The 23,738-nt window shown below is 33.5% G+C and overlaps 1 protein-coding gene across 1 annotated transcript in view; it reads right to left on the reverse strand.

The window, feature by feature from the left end:
• Positions 1 to 23,738, reverse strand: part of TTC6 (tetratricopeptide repeat domain 6) — a gene marked incomplete at both ends in the record, with an annotated part of 195,629 nt that overhangs the window by 49,088 nt on the left and 122,803 nt on the right. The window contains 4 exons of the mRNA XM_081048294.1: positions 534 to 706; positions 1,600 to 1,729; positions 2,027 to 2,489; positions 7,352 to 7,728. Of these exons, the coding sequence (XP_080904420.1) occupies positions 534 to 706; positions 1,600 to 1,729; positions 2,027 to 2,489; positions 7,352 to 7,728 (1,143 nt within the window). The remainder of the gene's footprint in view (positions 1 to 533; positions 707 to 1,599; positions 1,730 to 2,026; positions 2,490 to 7,351; positions 7,729 to 23,738) is intronic.

A 23,738-nucleotide genomic window follows, 5' to 3' on the forward strand; every position in this document is an offset into this window, starting at 1 on the left:
AAATAAGTCAGACAAAGAAAGACAAATACCGTATGATCTCACTTATTTGTAGAATCTAAAAAACAAAATAAACAAAACAGAAACGAACTCATAGATACAGATAAGAAACTGATGGTTGGCAGATGGGAGAGGGTTTGGGGGGGGAAGGGGAAAGAATTAAGATGTACAAATTGACAGTTATAAAAATAGTCACAGGGATGTCAGTACAGCATATGGAATGTCGTCAATAATATAGTAATAACTATATATGGTGTCAGATGGGTACTAGACTTATCGGGGTGATCACTTCACAAGTTACACAAATGTCTAATCACTGTGTTGTACACCTGAAACTAAAATAATGTTGTATGTCAACAGTAACTGAGAAATAAAAATCTACTTAAGAAAAATTGACATACGAGTAGTGGTAACATCAACTGCAGTAATGAATGTTCTAGGTGCTAATCTATAATGGTTTTGATTATACAACATATGTGAAAGAATATCATAATCTAAAACATATAAATGGTGGCACTATATGTGATACAGCTTACTTTAGAAAAGTCATCAATGGCCAGTACTTTGTTTGTTATTTCATACATCTCACCCCTCCTGAAATACATATCGGCATCCGTGGGCTTGCACTTAATTGCCTGGGAATAGTTTAGAATTGCCAGAGTAATGTCTTTTTTTTCCCTGTAAATTTCTGCCTTTGACAAATATGCCTCTAAAGAAAATTCAAAAGATAAAATTTAGTGTTACAGTTCTTTTATTAATTATGAAAAATTTTAAAGATTAATCCGTCTCTCTCTAATACTATAGTCGTAGAATAATGTTTCTCTATTATACTTTCCTAACCATTTAATGTAACGGTTTTATTTATTTTTAAATTTCAATAGTGCAAACTTTGTTCTCAAAGTCTGGATAAATACTCATTTATGGTTAAAAGCATTTTCAATTTCAATTTGAAGCAACAAAAATTAACTATTACCTTTTTGTATGTCTGGAATGTTTCATAATATTATAGTGTTTATAGTAAAAGTTTAGATTTAGATGGCACAAATTGTATGAACTTTTAGCAGAGATTAGCATAGATTGAAAAACATTTATTAAGCTCATGCTACATTTTAGGAGTATTTTATGGATGCTGGGAATACAAAGATGAGTATGACATTTTCTTATTCCCAAAAAGTTCCATGTCTAGTCATTCAAGTCGGTTAGAGTACGTTACATAAGAACAAACATGCAGATTTCATACAACTGAGAAGTCTTAGGAACACTACAACTCTAATTCAGAGATTTGTGGTCAAGAAAAGATTTGTGAATCACTTCTAAAACTAAAAATTTGAAGTTCACATTGTTTTTGTGGAATGAATAGTAAGCAACCAATTTATTGTAATGTATACCAAGGATATTAACATTTCAAACTATGATGCGTATTTTGAAAACAATTTAGGATCATAGGAGTCTTAAATTTACAATATCAATAGTAAATTTAACTCCGGGAAGTCACAACCCATTTGGAGACCTATATTGATTTACATATCTTTATAATACCACTAAATGATCAAAGCTTAGATAAAGATATAATTAATATAACTGGCTGCACAGACAACCTACCTGCATTATTTTTATTACATTTATTTATGTAATTCAAGTCATCCAAAGCTTCGTTAATTTTGTCTTGGAAAAGATAAATGAGATGTCGGTGCCAATAGGCATTGAGAAACAATGGTTCCAAGTGTATAGCCTAGAAAATATATGTATAAATTCAATTGAAGTTGATGTATTAAAGGAATATACTCTATCACATTTCAAATATTATGGATCCCAAAGGCTTTGTACATGTATGGTATAAAACAGTACCTCCCAATCTGACAAAAATCTAGTGCTTTTAATGTTTATTATTTGAAAATGCTAATAAATATAATTTTATGATCACAAATGTACAATACAAATTCATTATTCAAAATTTTAGTAAAAATTCCTATATATTATATGCAAGTGTAAATTATTAAAATTGTTATTTTCATTAAATAAAACTTACTTCCTGTAGATCATTCATAGCACTCTGCAACTTTCCCAGTTTCCTATAAATAGCTCCACGCCTACAATATGAAAATGCAGTATACATTTTCTTATTATTTATTTCTTCAGTCAAGATCTCCACTTCGTATTCATAATGCTTAATGACCTCTGGAGGAAGATCGCACTCCAAGGAATCACTCAATTCTAGTTTTGGTGGTTGTTTTACTTCTTTAGACAAGTCTTTAGGAAAAAGTATTTTAACAACTTTCTCTCTTGAGGTGGTCTTCTGAGGTTTATACTTAGAGAACATATCAATAACCCATGTTCGAGGGTCAACATTTTCTGGAATTCCTCCCTTACTTTGGACAAATTTGTCAAAATTTAAACACGAGGGCAGGCTGGGACACTGTAATTGACGTTCATATAATGGAACTTTGAGCATATATTTCTTCTGTCCAGGAAGGATCCCGTGAGACATTGATCTAGTTTTTAAAAGAATAATTTTTAAATTACAGGTATATAATTATTTTTATAATCAATAAATTAACTAAGCCACAGAGAAAATTACTGCATCTCTGTTGTGCATCAGAGTTGCCCAAAGACTTGTGAAATAAACACAGGTTTCTGGTGTATTAACTGAACCCAGTTATCAAAAAAAACACAGGGAGGGATGCAATGGTAATCACATAATTTTAAATCCCAAGGATCTGTGGCAATAACTAAATGACTAAAGGTCCCTAGAAATAAGATAGATGGGCAGCCTATTCTTTGACTTACATAGATGAAAACGTTTAGGTCTTCTGGATGAAAGTCTAAGCACCTATAGTGGGGGTTCACAACCTCTTATCCAGCTCTCAGACCTAAGCCAGTTCCCAATTCAAAACCTCTCATGTGACAGGAAGGCCAGACCAGGTCCCATTAAGGATCTTGATATGTGGACTGGGTATGTTTAATGAATTTTACCCTAAAGCTTCCAAACATCTGGGAAATATTAAATGGGCAAATCTTCCGGGGGTTATTAGACACTGGGTTTAAACTTATGCTGATCCACGGATGGATACCCACTGTGGATGCTACTGAAGTACATCAATCAAATTAGGGAATTATGAAGATAAAATGGTAGAAAGAATCTTGGCCTGAAACCACCTAACAGTGGATCTAGTGAGACATGGACCCATCCTGTGATAATTTCCATACTCCCAGAATCTGTAGTGGGAATGAATAAACTTAATAACTGCATAAGCTATACACTGAGGGATATAATGGTAGTAAAGGTCAAGTGGGAATTTCTGGAACTGCTCTATTCCATCCCATACTACCATGCACCAAGATAGTATACCAAAAGCAATACCTGACTTCGGGAAATTAGAGATTAGTGGCATTAAGGAAAATATGTCACCTCCTGCTTGTAGATAATAAATTCTGCCTCTGTTGGGGATGTAGCGGAGCAAGATGGGCCAAGTAAACCAAGACTGAGACCACAGATTTGCTTTCAGGAGCAGGTCAAGTATGGAAGTTTTACTAGTGGAAATCAGGGCTAACCATTTAAAGTAGACAGCCAGAATAAATGTGATTAAACAAGCTTAAAGGTCTAATATAAAATGGTAAGAAGGATATTTCTGTGTTAACCAAGTTAAGATTAGTGGAAAAGAAAACAAAAAGATCTCAAACTATAGAAATAAAATTATTTTTAAAGTTGCTCCATAAGTGAATTAGTTTAAGATAAGACGTTTTTTTTAAAGAACTTAGGAAAGCTGTACTAAGTATTATTTTAAATAACACTCCCACAGTTAGTTTTACTGCCTCCACCAAAAGGCTTACCCTATGGCTCCTGTTATACCTGTCAGCAACTTATTAAAATTTCAAATTCATTTATTAAAAAGCAAATAAATCTCTTTAAATGATTAAACTTTATAATCAAAATGATAAATGGTCAGTAAGCAGTAAAACATCCCACTGAAGCAGTGTTAAATCTGCTTATGTCCTTTATATAGATTGAAGTCTCTTGGTCATGGCCAAAATGATGCGGTATATTATCCTTTCTATGATGGTAAAGATTCGTAATATTTTGAGAAGAGAAAATGTAATTCAGAAATCGGTTGCATTTTATACACCAATAACAAACCATCAGAAAGAGAAATTAAGAAGACAATCCCATTTATAATTGGATCAAAAAATACTTAGGAATATATTTAACTGAGGTAGTAAAAGACCTGTACTCAGAAAATTATAAGACATTGAAAAGAGAGATTAAAGAAGATACAAATAAATGGAGACATACGCCATGCTCATGGATAGTAAGAATTAATATAGTTAAAATGTCCATACTACACAAAGTAATATATAGATTCAACACAATTCCTATCAAAATAGTAATGGCATTTTTCACAGAACGAGAACAAATAATCCTAAAATTTATATAAAACCATAAAAGACCCTAAAGAGCCATGGCAATCCTGAGAAAGAACAAAGTAGGAGGTATCACACTACCTGATATCAGATTATACTACAAGGCCATAGTAATCAAAAGAGCATGGTATTGGGATAAAAACAGACACATAGATGAATGAAACAGAATAGAGAGCCCAGAAATAAACCTGTGCTTATATGGTTTAATTTAATCTATGACAAAAAAGCAAGAATTTACTTTGGGGAAAAACAGTCTATTTATGAGTAATAAATGGTGCTGGGAAAACTGGACAGATACATGGAAAAAATATGAAACTGGGCCACCTTCTTAGGCCATGTACAAGAATTAAATGCATAAATTAAAGAATTAAATGCAAAACCCAAAACCATAAAAATCCTAGAAGAAAATATAGGAAGTAAACTCTCAGACATTATCCTTAGTAATATTTTTACTGATATATCTCCTCAGGCAAGGGAAACAAAAGAAAACATACATAAATGGGACCACATCAAACTAAAAATGTTTTCACAGTAAAGGAAACCATCAACAAAACAAAAAGACATCTTACCAAACGGGAAGATATTTGCCAATGATATACCTGATAAAGGATTAATATCCAAAATGTATTAAAAAAAAAAAAAAACTCATACAACTCAACACCAAAAAAATCCAATCCAATTAAAAAATGGGCAGAGGGCCTGAATAGACATTTCTCCAAAGATTACATACAGATGGTCAATAGACATATGAAAAGATGTCAATGTCATTAATTATCAGAGAAATGCAAAATAAAACCACAATGAGATACCATCTCACTCCTGTCAGCATGGCTGTCATCAATAAATCAACAAATAAGTGCTAGCAAAGATGTGAAGAAAAGGGATCCCTCATGCGTTGCTGATGAAATTGCAAATTGGTGCAACCACTGTGGAAAACAGTATGGAGGTTCCTCAAAAACTTAAAATACAACTACCTTATGATTCAGCAATTCCACTCCTGGGTATCTATACAAAGAAATCCAAAACACTAATTCAAAAAAATATATGCACCTCTATGTTAACTGTAGCACTATTCACAACAGCCAATATATGGAAACAACAGAAATGTCCATGAATAGATGATTGGATAAAGAAATGGTGGTACATATATATAATGACATCTTACCAAACGGGAAGATGATTTTTATTACTCTGAAATAAAAAAAGAATGAAATCTTACCATTTGCAGCAACATGGATGACCTAGAGGATATTATGCTAAGTGAAATAAGTCAGACTAAGACAAATACCATATGATCTCATGTATGTGTGGAATCTAAAGAATATAATAAATAAACAAAAAAGAATGGACTTGTAGATACAGAGAACAAACTGATGGTTGCTAGATGGGAGGGGTTTGGGTGATGGGTGAGAAAGGTGAAGGAATTAGGAAGTACAAATTTGTAGTCACAAAATAGTCACGGGAATGTAAAATACAGTATGGGGAATATAATCAATAATATAATGACTATGTAGGGTACTTGACTTATCTGGGGATCACCTCATAGATTATATAAATGCCTAACCACTGCGCTATACACCTGAAACTAATATAAAATAATATTGAATGTCAACTATAATTATATATTTCATCCACAGGATGTAAAGTACAGCATAGGGAATATAGTTAATGGTATTGTATTAGCTAGTACAGTGTCAGATGGGTAGTAGACTTGGTGGGTTTATTACTTCGTGAGGGGTGTAAATGTCTAATCACGTTGTTTTGTACACCTGAAACTAATAATAAAAAAAGACAAGTAAAAAAAATAATAATGTTAAAATAAAATAAAAACACTAAGAAAACAATTATAAAAAAGGAAAAGAGAAATTGTATCAAAAATGTATAAGCAATCTTCTGGGTCTGATCTAAAACATTTGTCAAGTTAGAAATACTCACCTAAATTCTTCTAAAGATGAGCTAACAAAAAAGCTTCTAGATATTATATTTGTTTCAGGGAAAATTTAAGAAGTAGTGTGCAAAGAACTCAGAACTTGAATGGCATTCTCCACTAGGGTTGGTCTATTTTCCACTCTGTCACTCACATTTATAAAAGGTTATTCCCCATCTGCTAAGGGACAATAAATTATCACACCAAAACATAATTGACCCTTTTTCAGAACCAGCAAGTCTTTATAACAATAAAGTGAACAAAACATTTATTACTCTCTTATCACTAGGAAAGTCTTTACTTTTCAAAATGGCATAACTTTAATGAATTCTTTGTCATCTGGGGAGATCTAAAGAGAAACAAAGCCCAGAGCATTTTGGAAACTATTTTGCACAACACTTGGGTTATAAGAAAATTATGTCCTGAACTTAAATATGAACATACCTGGACTTTGAGTTGTTATCTTAGGTCCCTCCATTTTTTTAAACATGCCAGATACTATTACCTCCAAGCAAGGAGAAAAAATATTTCTTTGTGTTGATCTCTGAATTAGGGCTCATAACACACTAAAAAACAGTTTGTCTCTCTAGATTTCATACTTAATTTAATACTTTAAAATTTAAAAACAGTGAAATTCCAACAATCTACTTCAACTTTTGAATGGGTGGTATTTCAAAGCAGAGGTTGGGTTTGGTTCCTAAATCGCTTCAGAACTATAACTTAGTAGATTTTATTTCTTTCCACTAAAAGATTTCATTTAGCCAGCAGATGCACTTAGTATTGCTTCATGTCCTTAAATCAGCCCCACCTTTATAGTTTGAACCATTCACATATTTATACTACTAAATAGCTGTATTTTAAAAAATAAAGGATTGTCCTTTAGCTAAGAGTTCAGCATATTTTCAGTGCTGAGTAAAATAATAACAACATCGATGGATGCAATTATACTATTAAGTCCAAAACCATAACGCAATTCTTAAACTATAACAATTATTGACTAAACAAGACCTTTTAAGAATCTTTGGAGGCTGGGATAAAACGTTCAATATACTTGAAAGTTTACTGAATTTCAATCCTTTCTTCCATTTCATCTTCTTTTTCTTGGGATAAACAATATAACTAATGCCAGCTTTTCTAGATGCTTCAATGAGAGAGAGAGACAGATTTCTTATACTGTATTTGTGCTTCATGGTATCTAAGATGGTATCTATACTTCTTTTCACAGAGTGGGATTCCTCAATTTCATTTATCTCAATCATCTGACGACGCTCCAATGCCTTTGTTTTCTGAAACTTCACTTCTTTTATATGGCTTTGCATGTCATCCTTAATCTCTAATGGAGCTATGGTCTCCTCCTTCCTCAACTCTTCTGCAGATTTTACTCTCTTATTAATAAGGAAACAAAAAGGCAGAAAAAAATATATAAAATCAATTGAGTTGCTATACATTTAAAATTAATTCAGTTACAATTATTATTAATGGAGTTTGGACATTATCGAAAAATGTAAAATCATGTATTCTTGATGTTTTTCAAAAGTCAGCTTATAAAGTTAATAATGGAGTTAAAGCAAAGCACAATAATTTGATCATACAATATTCTGTTAGCTACATAAAAGTAACACTATAACGTGGAAATACATTAATTGTGATTGTATATATTCTTAATTAATAGAAAATGCTCTTTATGTATCCAAAGAAAGCACATGCTTAATCTTTACTTTTAATGCAAAAACTGGGTAGAATGGGCAAAAATAATTAAAATGCTTTACCCTATAAAATAAATTTGTGAGTCTATTTTCAAAAGCACTTTAACAATATTGAATTTCTGTACATTATTCAAATATTCTCTACAAGTTTTCAATTCAATATTTACAAGCTTAAGCAATAGAATTACAGCCTAATATTTATTTTCTCTGCTATAATAGAATCAACTTAATTTAATAGAATCAACTTAATTCAATATAATAGAATCAACTTAATAAAATCAATATTATAATACATTAATAATTGTAAATAATTTGCAGTCATTATACATTAGTACTTCAAACCCTAACAACACTCATTACTAGTAAAAGAGATTAGTTTCAGTCCTTTGATATAGCATTTCCTGCCTGTTGAACCACTGTCAATAAATTAACTGTATTTAATTTTGCTAATAATTTGTTTCAGATATTTTCCTTTACACTGAATTTAGGCTCAAATGCCAAACATAACAATTTTATACAAGCTAGTTATATACTTTAAGATGTACTAAAGTCCATTAGACATATTGACCCTCCATGACTTACTATACTTCCCTTATCTCAAGAACTATGTTAACTTAGGGTAACTTCAGAAACATGGCAGCATAAGGAGTGCTCCTTGAAATCTCCCGTTGAATTTAAAACAAATTGAACAGCTATAATTCAACATAAGATACCTCACACAAGACACAAGCACATCTGAGAGATCTGTGCATCGAAATATCTGAAGATGGACGAATAGGGGCAAACAAGGGAGGACGGATGGCTGAAGTGCTGAGATGCAGCCCAGAGCTCACTGCATTCCCAGGAGAGGGAAGGATTCAGGCTGCAGGTGCACTTTCTGTGGCCCACAATACTGCTGGAGCATATAATGTGGCTGAATCCTGTGATGGAGCAGAGACCTCGGAGCAAAGACTGCATACAGAAGGGTGACAACAACAGATTAAACCCTTACTGCCAGGCAGAAAACAAAGATATGGAATCAGACCACCTTCCCCTACCCTCCCAGTGTTAGAAGCAGGCTTCAGAAGAAACGATCGCAATGTGGGATTAAAAAACAGAATATCTATGGCCCTGAGAACTGGAGAAACAGTCCCGGAACACCAGATGCACAGAGCAGTTAATTCTGGTGACAGAGAAGGAGCTGTAGGGACAAGAGAGCTGTGGGTTGGAAGTTGCCATTGATCAGAGCCACAAATACACCTGCCACCTGTCCCAGCCCATCCCGCCCTCACCTTTCCAGGGAGATCTGTGCACGGTCAACCAAGGCCGCTGAGGCACGCAGGCTATGCATTGAGCTAATGGGGCAGCATTGGGGTTTCAGAGGCTCAGAACACCATTGCCCACCACATCCTCCCACGGAGGCTGTGCCCTGAGATGCAGGAGACCTGATCACAAAAGAGAAGCCCACCTCCCAGGAAACCTCCCACCACGCAAGAAGCAGGAACAGCGCAAGAGAAAATAAAACACTGCAGCATGAGAGAAAATAAACACTCCAGCGACACCTATTGGAAAGCAAAAGAAAAACCTCTTTATATCAACCTGCTGCAGAATCCACTTCTACCCAAGCCCAGGAAGAGAAATAATAATTGCCACAAATAACCAAGGTAACAACACAGCTCAGAAAGAAAATGAAAAATCTCCAGAAATTGAACTTAAAGACATGGAAATATGTGACTTAAATGACAGAGAATTCAGGATTGCACTTCTGAAAATAACTCACAGAGATGCAAGAAAACCCAGATGAGGCAGTACAATGAACTCAGAAATAAACTCAATGAACAAAATGAATATTTTGCCAAAGTGAAAACAAAAACATAAAAGGGAGAGAGTAAAGTCTGAATCGGCAAAGGGGAATGAAGATAAGAAGCATGCTAAAAAGAAAAGACTACTGTATATATGAAACTTTCTTTTACATAAACTTAACAGCAACCACTCAAAAAATCCAGAACTGAGACATATAACATAAAAAAAGAAGAAACGGGGGAAAATCATACAATGACACCATACTAAAACAACACACAAGAACAAAAAGGCAAAGAAACAATGGAGACACCAAATTACCACAAAACAAAAGATAGAATAGCTATAGAAAATCCTCACATATCAATAATCACCCAAAATATAAATGGACTGAACTCACCAATAAAAAGGCACAGAGTAGCAGATTGCATCAAGAAACAAAACCCAACAATACGCTGCCTCCAAGAGACACATTTCAGCTACAAGGACAAATATAGACTCAAAGTGAAAGGGTGGAAAACGATACTCCAAGCAAATAGAATCCAGAGAAAAGCGGGTGTATTCATACTTACAACAGACTTCAGGATAAAAAAGGTAACAACGGACAAAGATACACATTTCATAATGATATCAACAAGAAGACTCAACACTTATCAATATATATGTTCCCAATCAGGGAGCACCAAAATATACAAAGCAACTACTAACAGAACTAAAGGGACAAATTGACCAAAACACAATTATAGGAGAGGACTTAAATACATCATTGACAGCTATGGATAAATCATCCAAACAAAAAATCAGTAAGGAAATATCAGCCTTAAATGACACATTAAACCAAATGGACATAATTGACATTTACAGAGCACTTCATCCTAAAACACCAGACTACACAGTCTTTTCTAGTGTACATGGAACATTCTCAAGGTTAGACCATATATTGGGACATAAAACTAGCCTCAACAAATTTAAGAAGATTGAAATCATACCAAGCATATTCTTGACAACAAAGCTTTGAAACAGATCAACTGCAAAACGAAAGTAGGAAAAATCACAAATATGTGGAGATTAAACAAGATGCTATCAATGAAAGACTGGGTCAAAGAAAAATAAAAGGAGAGATCAAAAGAAACAAATGAGAATAAAAATACCTCCTATAAAATTATTGGGATGCAGCAAAACCAGTATAAAGAGGGTAATTTATATCATTACAGGCCAATCTCAAGAAACAAGAAAAATTCCAAATAAACAACCTAACATTACATCTTAAAGAACTAGAAAAAGAAGAACAAATGAAACCAAAAGTCAGCAGAAAAAGGAAAACAATAAAACTTAGAGCACAGCTAAATGAAACAGAGAACAAAAAGACAATAGAAAAAAATAATGCAACAAAGAGATGGTTCTCTGAAAAGACTAATGAAATTGAGAAACCCTTGGCTAAACTCACTAAGGAAAAGAGAGAAAAAACACAAATAAAATCAGAAATGAAAGCGAAGTTACCACAAATATCACAGAAATACAAAGGATCGTACAAGAATAATATGAAGGACTATGTGCCACCAAATTCAATAACCTAGAAGAAATGGACAAGTTCTTAGAAATATATAGCCTTCCTAGACTGAATCACAAAGAACTTGAAAAATCTAAATAGTCTGATCAACAGTAAGGAAATTGAAACGAACATCCAAAACCTTCCCCAAAACAAAAGTCCAGGACCAGGTGGCTTCACTAGTGAATTCTACCAAATATTCAAAGAGGATTTAATACCTGTCCTCCTCAAACTCTTCCAAAAATTGAAGAGGCAATACTTCTTAACTAATTTTATGAGGCCTACATTACCAGGATACCAAAACCAGGAAAGGATAACACAAAAAAAGAAAACTATAGACCAATATCTCTGATAAATATAGACACAAAAATCCTAAACAAATTTCTAGAAAATCGAATACAACAATGTATTAAAAGGATTATACATCATGACCAAGTGGGGTTTATTCCAGGGGCACAAGGATGGTCCAACATATACAAATTGATCAATGTGATACACCATATAAACAAAATAAAAGATAAAAATAATGTGATTACATCAATAGATGCAGATAAAGCATTTGACAAGATACAACATCCATTTATGATCAAAACACTTAATAAAATGGGTATAGAAAGAAAGCATCTCAACATAATAAAGGGCATATATGACAAACCCTCCGCTAATATCATACTTAATGGTGAAATATTTAAAGCTTTTCCTCCAAAATTGGAAGAAGACAGGTCTGTCCTCCATCACCACTGTTATTCAACATAGTATTGGAAGTCCTAGGCAGAGCAATCAGGCAAGAGAAAGAAATATTATTAAAAGCATCCAAATTGGGAATGAAGAAGTTAAATTATCACTTTTTGCAGATGACATGATTCTTTACATAGAAAACCCTAAAGACTCCACCAAAAAAAACTATTAGAAACAGTAAGTGAACACAGTAAACTTGCTGGGTACAAAATCAATACACAAAAATCCATTGTGTTCCTATATAATAACAGTGAAATTTCAGAACAAAATGAAAAAAAAATTCCTTTTCCAATTGCAACAAAAAGAATAAAATACCTAAGGAATAAACTTAACAAAAAATGTGAAGGACCTATATATACACTGAAAACTATAAGACATTCTTTTAAAAAATTGAAGAATCACAAAGAAATGGAAAGATATTCTGTGATCATGGATTGGAAGAATCAACATAGTTAAAATTGCCATATTATCCAAAGCAATATACAGATTTATTGCGATCCCTATCAAAATTCCACTGGCATTTTTTAAAATAACAGAACAAAAGATCATCAGGTTTGTATGGAATCACAAAAGACCCCAAACAGCCAAAGCAATCCTAAGAAAAAAGAACACTGCTGGAAGTATCACACTCCCTGACTTCAATTTGTACTACACAGTGACAGTAATCAAAACAGCATGGTATTGGCAGAAAAACAGACACACAGACCAATGGAATCGAATTGAGAACCCAGAAATAAACCCAGATATATATGGGCAAGTAATTTTCAACAAAGGAACCAAAAATACAATGAAGAAAAGAAAGCCTCTTCAACAAACGGTGCTGGGAAAATTGGAAAGCCACATGCAAAAGAATGAAACTAGACTGCTATCTGTCAACATATACCAAAATTAACTCAAAATGGATTAAAGACCTAAACATAAGACCTGAAACAATAAACTGCATAGAAGAAAGCATAGGTACTAAATATATGGACCTTGGGTTCAGAGAAGATTTTATAAATTTGACCTCAAACGCAAGCGAAGTAAAAGCAAAAATAAATGAATGGGACTGTATTAAACTGAAATGCTTCTGCACAGAAAAAAAAAAAAAATCAACAAAACAAAGAGGCAACAACCAAATGGGAGAAGATATTTGCAAATAACACCTCTGATAAGGGGCTAATATCCAAAATATATAAAGAACTCGTACAACTCAACAACAAAAAGACAAACCATCCATTTAAAAATTGGACAGAGGATCTGAACAGACACTTCTCAAAGGAAGACAAACAAACAGCCAACAGGTGTATGAAAAAATGTTCATCATCACTAACTATTAGGGAAATGCAAATCAAAACTACCATGAGATATCACCTCACACCTGTTAGAATGGCTATCATCAACAAGACAAGTAATAACAAGTGTTGGAGAGGCTGTGGAGAAAAAGGAACCCTCATACACTGTTGATGGGAATGCAGACTGGTGCAGCCACTATGGAAGGCAGTGCGGAGGTTCCTCAAAAAATTAAGAATAGAATTACCATATGACCCAGCAATGCCTCTTCTGGGTATCTACCCCCAAAATTCTGAAAACATTTATCTGTAAAGATATATTTACCCCTATGTTCATGGCAGCATTATTCATGGTGGTTAAGACATGGAAACAACCAATAGATGAAATAACAATAGATGACTGGGTAAAGGAGATGTGGTACATAAACACAATGGAATATTACTCGATCATAAAAAGATGAAATACTGCCATTTGTGACAATATGGGTGGATCTTGAGATTATTATGCTAAGTGAAATAAGTCAGACAGAAAAAGTTAAAAACAACATGACTTCACTTATATGTGGCATATACATAAAACTGAAAGCAACAAAGGAATAGACAAACAAACAAACCAAAACTTATAGATACAGACAACAGTTTAGTGGTTACCAGAGGGTAAGAGGTGACGAGGGGTAGTAGAAGAGGGAAAAGGGGATCAAATATATCATGATGGTAGGAGAACTTACTCTGGGTGGTAAACACACAGTGCAAATATAGATGATGTATTATAGAATTGTACACTTGAAATCTGTATAATGTCACCCCCAATAAATTTAATAAAAAAAGAAACTATATTAACTCAATATGTAATTAGAATAGAAAAGTACATAAATAATAGAATATATGCATATGTATATATGTAAATATCAAGAAATATGAATACATGTATATACTAAGAAAACATGTACGTGAAGAAAAGTAGAATTTAAGACACTCATATTTCCTACTTCTGTCTAGATATGAACTACACAGAGAGGCCACATACAGATCTGTAGAATACTTCAAGGAATCACTGACAGAATCTATAACTATAAAGCACAACTACCAGAATGGGTTTGGGTTTTTGTTTTATTTTCTTTCCAGCTTTATTGAAGTATTATCAATATATAACATATGTAACTTTAATGTATACAATGTAATAACATATGTATTATAGTGAAATGATTACCACAATTAGGTTGGTTAACACCTCCATCCCCTCACAAAATTACTATTGTTTTTGTGTGTTGATAACATTTAAGATCTACTCTCTTAAAAACCTTCAAGTATATAATATAGTACTGTTAATTATAATCACCATGCTGTACATTAGATCTCCAGAATCTTTTGACCAATATCTCCCCATTCCTCCCTCCCCAGTCCTGCCCCTGGCAACCACCATTGTACTCTATGTCTCTATAAGTTCAGCTTTTTTAGATTTCATGTATAAGTGACAAGACAGTATTTACCTTTCTCTGTCATTTATCATAATGGCCCAAGGTCTATCTATGCTCTTACAAAGGGCTGGATTTCCTTCTGTTTTATGACTAATATTCCATTACACACACACACACACACACACATACATATTGTTTGTTTATCAAGAAAAGAAAATATTAGCAAACCAAATTCAACATTAAAAGAATCATACAGTAATCAATAATGTTGTAAAGATTTTGTAGGGTATCCGATGGACACTTGTCTCATTAGGGAGACCACCTCAGGGAAGATGTAGATGCCTGATCACTGCACTGTACACCTGAAGCTGAAGCTGAACAATAATGAATGTCAACTACAAGTTTGTATGTATGTATATATATGTATATATATATATATATATATGTATATATATGTATACATATGTATATATATATGTATGTACTTACAAGAAGCGGAGTACAGCATTAGGAATAGAGACAGTGGAAATGTAATGGCTGTGTGCGATTTCAGAGGGATAGTGGATGGGGGGAGGGGGGTTCACACAATGTGAGGGATATAAAAGATAAACGTCTAAGTATTACTTTGTCTTATGCACCTGAAACTAATTAAAAAATTTTAAAAATTTAAAAATTAGAAAATAAAAAACCTGATATGTATTTCATACTTACAGTGTAAGTATGAACTATACGAACTCTATACGAACTAGCTGAATTACAAGTGCCCAACAGCCACACTGACTGGTAGCAACCATATTGAACAGAATAGCTGTACCCTTTTATCTACTTTCAGGGTCTTTGTGCATTTAAAATGTCCCCTCTGCCTGGATTCTCTGCATGACTAATATCCACTTCTCTTGCATTTCTTAGTTTAAAAACATCATCTCCTCAATGAGGCCTTCACCTTATTACTCCAAAATTCTCTACATGAGTCCTTTATGATTTTTGTAGGACTTAGCAAAACCTGCAACTATTTATTTGTACATTTAATGCTTTTGTCTGTATTCCCTTCTGGAATGTAAGCTTCGAAAGAGAAAGAACAGGGGCCATTTCTGTAATGTTTATAATTGTATCCTTATTTGTACATTGTTTGACACATAGGAAGCAAGCAATAAATATTTGTAATTAAGGAATAAACAGAAGCACGAGAGAGATGTATTGGTTTTGTACACTACATGTGAACATGTATGTCTTGCCCCTACTCTACCAGCCCACAAATCAGAACATACTCATCAGCCATTCCCAGCTGGCCTGGGGCATTTACAAAGTAGTCAACTTCAGACAACTCTCAGGCAAGTGGCAATGGATAGAAACAACACGATTTTTTTTAAGAGAGAAAGCTATCAATGGATTTTACCATTCTTCAAGAAACCAGGAATTTTTTAAAACGCAAAGGAAAATGAAAGAAGTGAAGGCAGGACCCAAATAATCAGGAGCCAATACCGAATTTGGGAGAAGGTATGGATTAAAAATTCCAATTTGCAAACTCCCAGCTATGTTTTATCATGGACAAGCCATTTCTCTTCATCTGTAAAAATGTGATGCCTTAAGGATAGAATTAAATTGAATGTGATGGTATATAAAAGTGTTGAAAACAATAAATCCTAAATCTCTATTGTCAAAAAAAAAGGATCATACAATATGATCATACAGTATTTATCCCTTGGAGGCAAGAACGGTTCAACATACACAATCTACAAATGTGACACAGCACATTAATAGAATGAAGGGTAAAGACCCTATGGATCATCTCAATGGTATAGAAGAAGCACTTGACAAAATCCAACATCCTTTCATGATAAAAAAAAAAACTCTCAACAGATTTGCTATAGAAGGAACGAAAGTCAAGATAATAATGGAAACTATGATCTTATATGAGAAAATTCTCAAAGACTGCAACAAAATACTGTTAGAACTAATCAATGAGTAAGTAAAGTTGAAGGATACAAAATGAACATACAAAAATCAGTTGCACTTCTGTACACTAATAATGAATTAGCTGAAAAAAGGAAACAAAAAAAGTAATCCCATTTACAATAGCATCAAAAATAATAAAATAGTTAAGAATAAATTTAACCAGGAAGACGAAGGATTTGTACACTGAAAAATACAATACTTGGATGAAAAAAAATGAGAAGACACAAATAAATGGAAAGATATCTCAAATTCATTAATCAGAAGAATTAGTAGTTTAAAATGTCCATACTACTCAAAGCCATTTATAGATTCAATACAATCCTTATCAAAAGTTCAATGGCATTTTTCACAAAAATAGAAAACAACCCTAAAATGTGTATGGAACTGCAAAAGACCCCAAACAGCCAAAGCAATCCTGAGAAAAAAATAACAAAGGTGGAGGCATCACAATTCCTGATTTCAAACTTTATGACAAAACTATAGTAATAAAAACAGCATGATACTGTCATAAAAACTCATACATAGATCAATGGAACAAAATCAAGAGCTCAGAAGTTATCCCACACATATATCAACTAATGTTAAACAAGGGAGCCAAGAACACTCAATGGGGAAAGGATAGTCTCTAAGAAATCTGCTAAGAAAACTGAATAGTCACATGCAAAAGAATGAAATTGGACCTCTATCTTACACTACTCACAAAAATTCACTCAAAATGGATTAAAGACGTAAACATAAGACCTGAAACTATAAAACTACTAGAAGAAAACATAGGGAAAAACTCCTGATATTGGTCTTGGTAATAATTTTTTTGGATATAACACTAAAAGCGCAAGCAAGAAAAGCAAAAATAAACAAGTGGAATTACATCAAACTAAAAGTTTCTGCACAGCAAAATAAACAATCAGCAAAATGAAATGGCAACCTACAGAATGGGAGAAAATATTTGCAAACCATCAATCTGATAGGGGTTAGTATCCAAAATATGAACTGTCACAACTCAACAGAAAAAAAATAAATCCGATTAAGAAATGGACAGAGGAATTGAAAATTTTTTCTAAAGAATACATACAGATAAGCAAAGAAGTTCATGAAAAGATGCTCAACATCATTTACCATCAGGGAAATACAAATCAAAACCACAATGAGGTATCACCTCACACCTGTCTGGATGGCTATTATCAAAAAGACAAGAGACATCAAATGTTGGAGAGGCTATGGAGAAAAGGGAAGCCTCATGCACTGTTGGTGGAAATGTAAATAGGTAGAGCCACTGTGGAAAACAGTATTGAAGTTCCTCAAAAAATTAAAAATAGAACTACCATATAACCCAGCAATTCCACTTCTGTGTATTTATCCAAAGGAGGGATATCAGGATCTTGAAGAGATACCTGCAGTCCCATTGTCACATTATTAACAATAGCTAACATATGGAAACAACTTAAGGGCCAATGAATAGGTAAAGAACATGTGATGTGTGTATATATTCTAGAATACTATTCAGCCATACATGAGAAGGATACTCTTGCCATTTGCAACTGCATGGATGAACCTTGAGGACATTATGGGAAATAAGTCACTCCAACAAAGAAAAACAAATATTTTATATGTGGGATAAAAAATAAATTAATTAAAGAAATTTTAACTCATAGATACAGAGAACAGATCGGTGGGTTGCCAGAGCTGGAGAGTAGGAGATAGGCAAAATGGGTGACAGCCATCCAAAAGGTACAAACCTCTAGTTATAAAATAAATCAGTCCTGGAGTTGTAATGCACAGCATGGTGACTATAGTTAAAATACTGTCTTGTATACTTGAAAATTGCTAAGAGAGTAGATATTAAAAGTTTTTATCGTAAGAAAACAAATGTGTAACTATGTGTCGTGAGGGATGTTAACTAGACATTGTGGTAATTGTTTCACAAGATACACAAATATCAAATCATCAAGTTGTACACCTGAAATTAATATGTGATATGTCAATTATATGTCAATAAGATAAATCTTTAAAATAGTGTCAGTGTACAGGGATATAAAATAGAGGAATTGAAGAGTCAGTAAGAAAGGAGAATGTCAGAAATGAAATAGGAAACAAGCTAATGTTAGGTGGGTTAAAAGCAAGTTAGAAGCAATTAATGTGGAGAATCAAGGAAACTAACTCAGATTTCAAAGAAAACAAAACAAACAAACAAACAAACAAAAACCCTGGGAGCTAGATGTCAATGCCACTGAAAATAAAAACTAGCCTCTCAAAAATGCTTATGGATTCTTGATAAAGAAGAAAGTATATTTCATTTGGTAAGAGGAAGTGTGGGTTTAAGTACTAGCTCTGCCACTTATCACTTTTGGACCTCAGCTTTTCTATGTATAAAACAAGGGCAATACCTCTCACTTTGCTTCTCATAGAATATTATGAAGCTCAAGATCAAACCGGAATAGTGTTCATGGAAATGATTTAAAACTGTCAGCCAATGCAAGTGTAGGTGAGTATTATAAATGACTTGATTTATAATATACCATGATTTATAATAAAAACTATAAGTGTGAGAAACCTTGAAGAGCTGTTGAAAATCTGAAATTGGTACCACCAACCACAGTCTTATATGAGCTACCGAATACACACTTGAATCCAAACTTTCAATCAACTCTAGACGAATTAACTGACTACACTATTTCAGGAAAGCAATAAAAAAAGCATAGGTGGTGATCATTACTGGAAAAATAAACATTTCTTTTGAATAATAAAAACCGAAAATTTATCATACCTTTAATTGTGGAGATTGTGTGCTGAAACACTTTTGGATATTGTCAAATGATGAGGATTTTCTCAAGATAAGAAACTGAAATGATAAAATGATAATTATACATTGACTGCAGAATCTATGTGTAAGCTAAAATATCATATGACAGTTGACTAACAGTAACTGTTTAGGTAAATTAACAAAATGCAGAAATACTAATTAAAGCACAGGTTCTTACTGATTGTGAAGTCACTGAATTCACAGAGAGGAGCAGAACTGAAATCCATCAATTAATTTAGAAAAGTGGATAATAAATGGAAACTATCTTATTTTTTAAAATTCAACTGGATACAACAAGCACTTACCTGGTACCTGTCATGTGAAAGATTCTCTCTGCTAAGCTTTCTAGTTAATACAAGTGGCACAGGTGTGTGTGCCTGTCACCTCTAATCATGAGTAACCTCACACTTTTACTCTATAAGATCACACAAATATCATCACTTACTATGAGAGCTCTTATATTAAAAGAGTTAGAAAGTTCTACTATACTAGATAAAGTAGAAAGCCCAAAAAGAAAAAAGGACATGTTCCATGTCCTCGACCAGTGTGATGGTGGAAACAGATATAAAGAAATGACTACAAAAAAAAAAAAAGAAAAGAAAAAGAAATGACTACAATCCAAAGTGGCTGTGGCAATGACTGCAAAGATGGCATGAATCAGGTGCAAAGGAACATAGGAGAGGGAGAGGTCAATTCTGAATGGGAAAGAAACTGCACAAACTGCTTAAAGAATTAGCTTCAGGGCAGACCTGTGAAAGATAGCAGTATTTCCACGGACTGCAAGGAGGTTGAGAACATCCCAAACCAATGGAGTAGCCTAAGCAAGCACTGAGACGTGTCAACGTGCTGGGATTGGGATCCCCAGGGACTGTGGTGCAGGCAGAACACAGGATACATGGAGGTGACACGGAGGCAGAAGTACAATGGAGGTAGGATAGAAAATATCGTTGAGGCCAGGTTCTGAGACTTAGTTAAGCACTCTGACTTTATTTGGTAGGTAGAGTTACTCAGTTTGTTGAGACATGAGTGACATAACATACCTGTGTTTTAAGAGTATAGCAAGGGGCAGGAGAGAAGATGGACTAGAAGAAGCAGCTACTGAAAATGGAAATTATCTGACATGTAGGTGTAAGTAGTGCTACCACAGAGGTCTAAAAAGTGCGAATGGCATTCAAACTAGAAAAGTGTCATTCGTTGGTTCAATTATTTTTTATGTGATGGTCACTACTCTAGGTGCTACAGATAAAACAGTGAACAAGAATGATATGACCCCAGGCTGGTGAGGAACACAAAGAGCAAATATACAAACGGGCAATTATTTAGTAAGTGCCATAGTGAAAACAGCAAAAAAAAAAAAAAAAAAAAAAGAAAGGTGATCTACATAAAATATACATTATCCCCTCTAAAACAAAAAAATAAAAGTCAGTATTACCTGACTGTGTGGGAGGAGGCATAGACACATATTTAACCCAGTTAACTGACTAGAACAGGGAGTCGATTTGTCCCGGGGCACGAAGACTCTCTACTATGTAGGACTCGCCTCCCAAGATATATCATCAAGGGGAGCAAAGGACTATGGCATTCATGAGAGAAAGGCATTCAGGAGAGAAAAATAAAACTGTTTCTGGTTTGTCGCCATAACATTCAGGACCCTTATTAAACCAATTATATAAATTTTATACTTTGCTTCTCGCAATCACTGTCTTTTCTCTCCGATTGTGGTTATTATTTAATTGGCTTACTTGGATACACTATACTGATAATAAAGTCATGTGCATGAGTCTAATCACCATTTAGAGAATTTAGTTTTACTATTCCATGACCATGAACAATTCCCCCATTTAGTCAAAAGATTTATAAACATATTCCTTTGATCACTGAAGACCTAGGCAAGAAGTGATAAATGGGTACAAAACCAGAAATGTTAGGAAAACGCACAACAGATATCCTGCTATTATTGGTTAGTAAATAACATCTTCTGATGCCATAAAGACAACATATTTGAAAAAGAGGAAATGTGTCCTCAGCAAAGACACTAGTGAATGCTCTGAGGCATTTTCTAGACTAAGGAAGCACCAAGAAATAATTTCTGGGATTACTAGAAATAATATCTAAGCTGTAGGCAGATAAAGCAACCAACCCAAAATTCAGAATAAAAATTATACATACCTTAAGACTTCTTCTGCTTTGCTGATTTAAAGTAGTAACACTTTCCTTTCTTTCAGATGAAAATTTCTCAATTAAAATTCTGCTTGCTTGAATACTCTGGTAAAAAAAAAGATAAGTTTTAAATTATAGCGTGGAATACTTTAAAAAGCCTATGATCACTTTTACTTCACAGTACAAGAGAAATGAATGGAAAGGGCAGACTTGTAGAAAACATTTTACCAGAGATGTAACAAAGCCCAGCTACAGCCTTAGTATTTGGCCAACACCGGCAATTTGGCTTTAGCGTTAGTCTTTAGTCACATGGATACTTCTGTTATTTCTGGCATCCCTAATCTTAGGAGTAATCAAGGATCCTGTGATGTCACAGGTTAGCAATGAATCTATTCAGCATATCAACATCAGGATTAAGAATAAAAATTCATTTGGATGTCAATGTGGCTATTCACTATAAAATAGAAGTAAGTATATTAAATGTTAATTGGAATGAAAATCTTAAATGCTTTTATAATTTAAACTCTATCAGTCAATTAAGTTTTATATATGTATATTTACTGTTGTAAGGGTAAACTGCTACAATGATTATATTATTAAACATGCTATGTCTTTTTCTTGTAGTCAGAGATTTGGATATGTAGAAACAACTAGAAGATCTAAGTTTGACAGCCCAGTGGAATCATGATGAATTAAATCATTCTGCTGCTTACTTTGCTGAAAATTTTTAGGTCTCAAACAACTAAAATTTCAAATTCAAAACAAAATTATTCAATAGGAAATCAGCTTTGAAAAGCCTCATGTAATTATCACTGAGAATGGAACAGATATGGAGAAGGCTATGGGTAATTTAAGAATCAACAGCACGGAATTTTTGTTCATCCTCTTTTGTTGCATTTTTAGAAAGTAGCTAGAGCACAATGTAAGGTAAGAAGATAATTGGACAAAGCAAAAAGAGACTTGGTCACTTTCATCATTATTTTTGAAAGACAAACTACATGATATACAAGAAATTTTGGAACTATTTTGCATATGCTTAGACAAAATATTCAAATACGATGGAATAGTAGCTATTATATATTTTAAAGAATACTTTTGACAATAACAAGGACAAAAACCTTAAAACAGCAGGTCCTCAATAACATTTTATAACATTGATGAGATGCCAAAGGAACCTAACTCTTGTTTATATCAATTAGCCTGTGGTAAAATTGACTTTGTCATAAGTCATTTTGCTTGAAAGTCACAGAACCTATCCACAATGTTAAATGAAGACTTTCTGTACTGTATTATATTTTACAGATATTAAAGCAGTGGAACTTACCAACAATCAATGGTTGCTTTTTAAAAAGAGAATATAGTTCATATTTGGAACCTTCCAAGATATTGCCCACACTAATGTGCCTTCAGAGGGCAATTACAGTATTGCTTACATGAAATTTGGTGTAAAAATTCTCTTGCTCCATTCCAGGGATATTGCTGAAATTGGTATACATGCAATAAAAGCTAGGATACAGATGAAAATAAAAACAATTTTGCTACCTTCAACTATGACTTCTTCTTCTATTTATGGTAGGCTAGGTAATTCTGCTGAAGACAACTAAGGAAGCTACATGTGATATGAAAAACATAATCTTCAAAGCAGCTAAGTACTAACAAGATGATGACGAGATAATGGGCAAAAATCTAAGGCAAGAACCTGAAAAGGTAAGTCCAGTATTCAAAGACGCTTTTCTTCTCAGGATGTTTGAAATTCAAATTCAAAACATAATTATTCAATAGGACAATGAAAAAGAGCTGCAAATCTGAGCTGCAGATGTGCAACTTCTTGGTGCAAAGGTAACAGAAATTGAGGGCCAGAATCTACCTGATCGACCTGAGGTGTGAAGCCTGATAGCATATATATTTATATATATATATATAAATTTGTGTATATACTATATAATATATATGTAAAAATATATACATATATATTTGTAAATATACAAAATATACATGTATTCAAAGCTACAAGGACA

This window comes from Rhinolophus hipposideros, assembly GCF_964194185.1.
Source record: "Rhinolophus hipposideros genome assembly, chromosome: 5".
Lineage (NCBI taxonomy): Eukaryota > Metazoa > Chordata > Mammalia > Chiroptera > Rhinolophidae > Rhinolophus > Rhinolophus hipposideros.